The sequence below is a fragment of the Ursus maritimus genome, unplaced genomic scaffold, assembly GCF_017311325.1.
Source record: "Ursus maritimus isolate PB19 unplaced genomic scaffold, ASM1731132v1 scaffold_14, whole genome shotgun sequence".
NCBI lineage: Eukaryota > Metazoa > Chordata > Mammalia > Carnivora > Ursidae > Ursus > Ursus maritimus.
In genome coordinates, this window is record NW_024423786.1 from 46,403,363 (window position 1) to 46,406,745 (window position 3,383).

The following is a 3,383-nucleotide window of genomic DNA, read 5'->3' on the forward strand; positions in this document are numbered from 1 at the left end:
GGGGGGGGGGCGGCGGCTGGAGATGGCTGAGGGCTGTGAAAGAGGAAATGTGCCCCTTGGGCCTCGGGGCCTGCGGCAGGACGGATCTTCTCGAGCGACCCGGTGTCAGTGTCCAGAATCAGAGGTTCCTAGGAGGCTTTTACTCTGTGCTGGAAGCCAAGTGTGCCCGCAGGGAGAGTCGAAGTTTGGGATACGTGGGGTAGGGCTTGACCAGGTGAAGTCCTTATCCAAGTATATGAGGTTGGAGAAGCAAGCAGTCTGATCTTGGCTGCAGCAGCTAGAGGAAGGCACAGATCTTGAAAGGAGACAGTGTTAGGATCCACCAGCAGGAATTGCAAGGGAGGTCCTGAGGCGCACGGTGTGCTTGGGTGTCTCACCCTGGCTTTTCCGGTCTTTTCTGCAGTCCGACCGCGTCTCACAATTCTTTGCCCGCTTCCCACCAGATTTTTCAGAGAGTAATCCTGCCCCATTCACGCCCTGAGCACGAAGAGGTTTTATTCCCCTCACTTCCTGTCTGCCAAAACCCTTCAGGCTCAGTTTAGATAGTGGGGCCTCCCTGAATCCTTCTGTAGCTTTGCCACCTAGAGTTATTTCTCAGGACTTGCTGAGCCTTGACAGTTGTTCTCTGGGTGTAGGAGGCACCTAGATCTGAGGTCATGTCCCTGTTCTTCCATTCTCCAGCTCCATGATCATGGGCAAGTGACAGCTACTTGAGCTTCTGGGTACAACAGGGTAAATATTACCCATCTAAAGGGGTGTTGTGAGGTTATGTGATTAGTGTATGCTACTTAGACCAGTGCCCCATAGTTGTGCTCCTTCTACCTCACACACATAGAAGGCTGTGTGGCATGGGGAGACTGTAGCCTACAGAGGGCAGACATCAGCAGTGTGTCTTTGGGTCAAGTCCCCTAACTTTTAACCGTTAGCTCTCTCATCTCTAAACAGCATTCAGGGACACTCAGTTCCTGTCGTGTGTCAGCACACACTAAGCAGTTAGCTAGTGGCTTGGGTTGTTCTGGTAAGAGAGGCTGTATTCCTGTTCTGTAATGTTGGGGATTGTTGACAGGTGTGGATAGCCGCCCATGCCCAGCTTTGTTTGGGGTTCCAGGGACACAGAAATGAAGAGGGCCCAGACAGATGTTGTCACGGGAGTCCGCGGGGGCAAGGGAAGCCATCACAGAGAGGAGTGCAGCCCGGATAAATTAGGCCAGGCTGAGGCCCGGGGACTTGAAGGCCCAGGGGACCATTGGAGGGTCCAAAGTCACAAAGAAGTGAGGCCTGCAGAGGCACTGCTGTCATCTCCAAATTCTGAACTTTGTTTTTCAGTTATGGGGGACTTAAGGCTGCTTGGTGAGCCGAACTGCCCCAGGGTGCGGACACAACTGTGTCCTGCTGGGCCAGCTGGCAGTTTATCCTGTGTTCTCCTGAGTTGCAGACTGAGATGTAGGCCAGAGTCTGTCAGCAGGCCACCAGCAGAGCTGGCCCCAAAGCCTATTCACCCCAACTCTTTTCTGCTTTGACCTCAGGCGGGTGGAATGTGGTAATGCAATCAGCCAGCTACGGAGGACTTTTAGAGGGACAGTGTTGTGGTTCTGCTGCCTTGTGAGGCTGGCACCGAACCCTCCTTCAAGGCGATCGCTTTGGCTCCTCGGAGCACCTCAGAAGCACCTGTTGTCTATTGTGACAAATAGGATCCTCACTCACAGGTCTTCTCTTCACAGGCTATGGGGCGTGGAGTGCTGGACCCACCAACACCCAAGGTAAGACCTTACGGGGAGGCACGGATTCCACCCCCACAGGTCTGATCTGAGGTACTAGCGTGACAAACCTAGGGACAGTGAACTGTAACCTGGAGAGGCTGACAGGAGGACTGGGGCTAGCCCGGGGATCCGGAGACCCTTTTCTGTAAAGGGCTACATAGTAAAAATTTTTTTGGTTTTGGGAGCTACACAGTCTTTGCAATGTGAAAGTCACAGAGAGGTTTATAAAGAAATAGATGTAGTTGTATGCCGGTGATATTTACTTAAGGGCACTGAAACTTGCATACCATATAATTTCCATATGTGATAGTCTTTGCTTTAGGAATTTGGGTTATTCTAAGTAAATAGCCAAGTGTATAATGAAAGATTTTTATGATTAATAGACTTTATTTTTTGATAGTTTGAGACTTATGGGATTGAGTAGATAGTACAGGATTCCCTGTGCTTCCTCTGCTTTTCATCCCAGGAGTTTCCCTTATTGTTAATATTTTACATTAGTAGGATACATTTATGGTCAGTAACAAGTCAAAGTCGGTACACAGTTATGATCCACAGTTAATAGTCATTGGTTAAGCAGTTCTGTGAGTTTTGACAGGTATGTGAAGGGTGCAGAGAATGCATTTCATGTCATGAAATATTCTTTTTTTTTTTTTTTTTTTTTTTTTTCCATCTCCAACTGTTTAAAAAGGTAAAAAGCATTCTTAGCTTTCTGGCCCTACAAAGACAGGCAGTGGGCTAGATTTGGCGTGGGGCCTGATTGCTGCCCTTGCTCTGGAATCTGGATCACCATGCTGCCTGTGTTTGAAGGACCAGAATGTCCTCTCTGGTGGTGAGGTTTTCTGCTTTTTGCCAGCATTTGTTCCAGGGGATGGGATAACGGCTCTCTTTGTTTTCTGAACCTGGAACTTGCCCCTAGCACCACTGGGGGTGGTGGAGTCACCTTTTCGCCCATCACCAAGTTTTCCAGGAGGAGTCCCTCCATGTCGCTAGGGTACATAATTAATGTCCCCTTGCTCAGTTGAGTCGGGGACATGATTTTCCACTGATTGTCGTCCGTGTTAGTGGTGCCTGAGCTCTGGCTACTGTGAGAACTGGCACTTTTGAAGGGCTCTGCCAGGGGATCGGGCCTCTTGGCTGGTGGCCCAGGCTGAACACTTCCTGGGAATGCTGCAGCGTCCTTTCTGCTTGTCCTGCTGGGGGAGGTGAGGCTTGCCTACGAGAGAAGTCTTGGTTATGCTTAGCTGAGTGCTCCGTAGGAAATGAGTTTTACAACTAGTGGGCCCCGTCCATTTCTGGCCTTAATGGACAACCAGGGGTGCCTCCCACAGCACTGCCACAGCTGCCTGTGGCTCTGGACCTGCGGATAGTGGACTGAGGTGACGATTGGAGGGGCTGTCTCAGGTACCTTCACTCTGTATACAAAGTTCTTGTGTGTTTTTGTTTCCTCTAAGGTGCCTATGGAACTGGTGTGGCCAGCTGGCAAGGTAGGCCCTCGGGGTGTCTGTGGGTGGGCAAGATGTTCCTCTGGTCAGCTACCCGGGAGGGCTGGGATACAGGGACCTCCCATCCCCATCTCCCATTCTAGCTGCGCTCGTTGGTCTTCTGAAGGCTTGGCAGGTCCCG

At 50.8% G+C, this 3,383-nt stretch overlaps 1 protein-coding gene across 1 annotated transcript in view; it reads left to right on the forward strand.

Moving 5' to 3' along the window:
- The window catches only part of AKAP8 (A-kinase anchoring protein 8), a 16,980-nt gene that overhangs the window by 859 nt on the left and 12,738 nt on the right, over positions 1-3,383 (forward strand). Inside the window, exons 2-3 of the mRNA XM_040629144.1 lie at positions 1,722-1,760; positions 3,212-3,244. Of these exons, the coding sequence (XP_040485078.1) occupies positions 1,722-1,760; positions 3,212-3,244 (72 nt within the window). The remainder of the gene's footprint in view (positions 1-1,721; positions 1,761-3,211; positions 3,245-3,383) is intronic.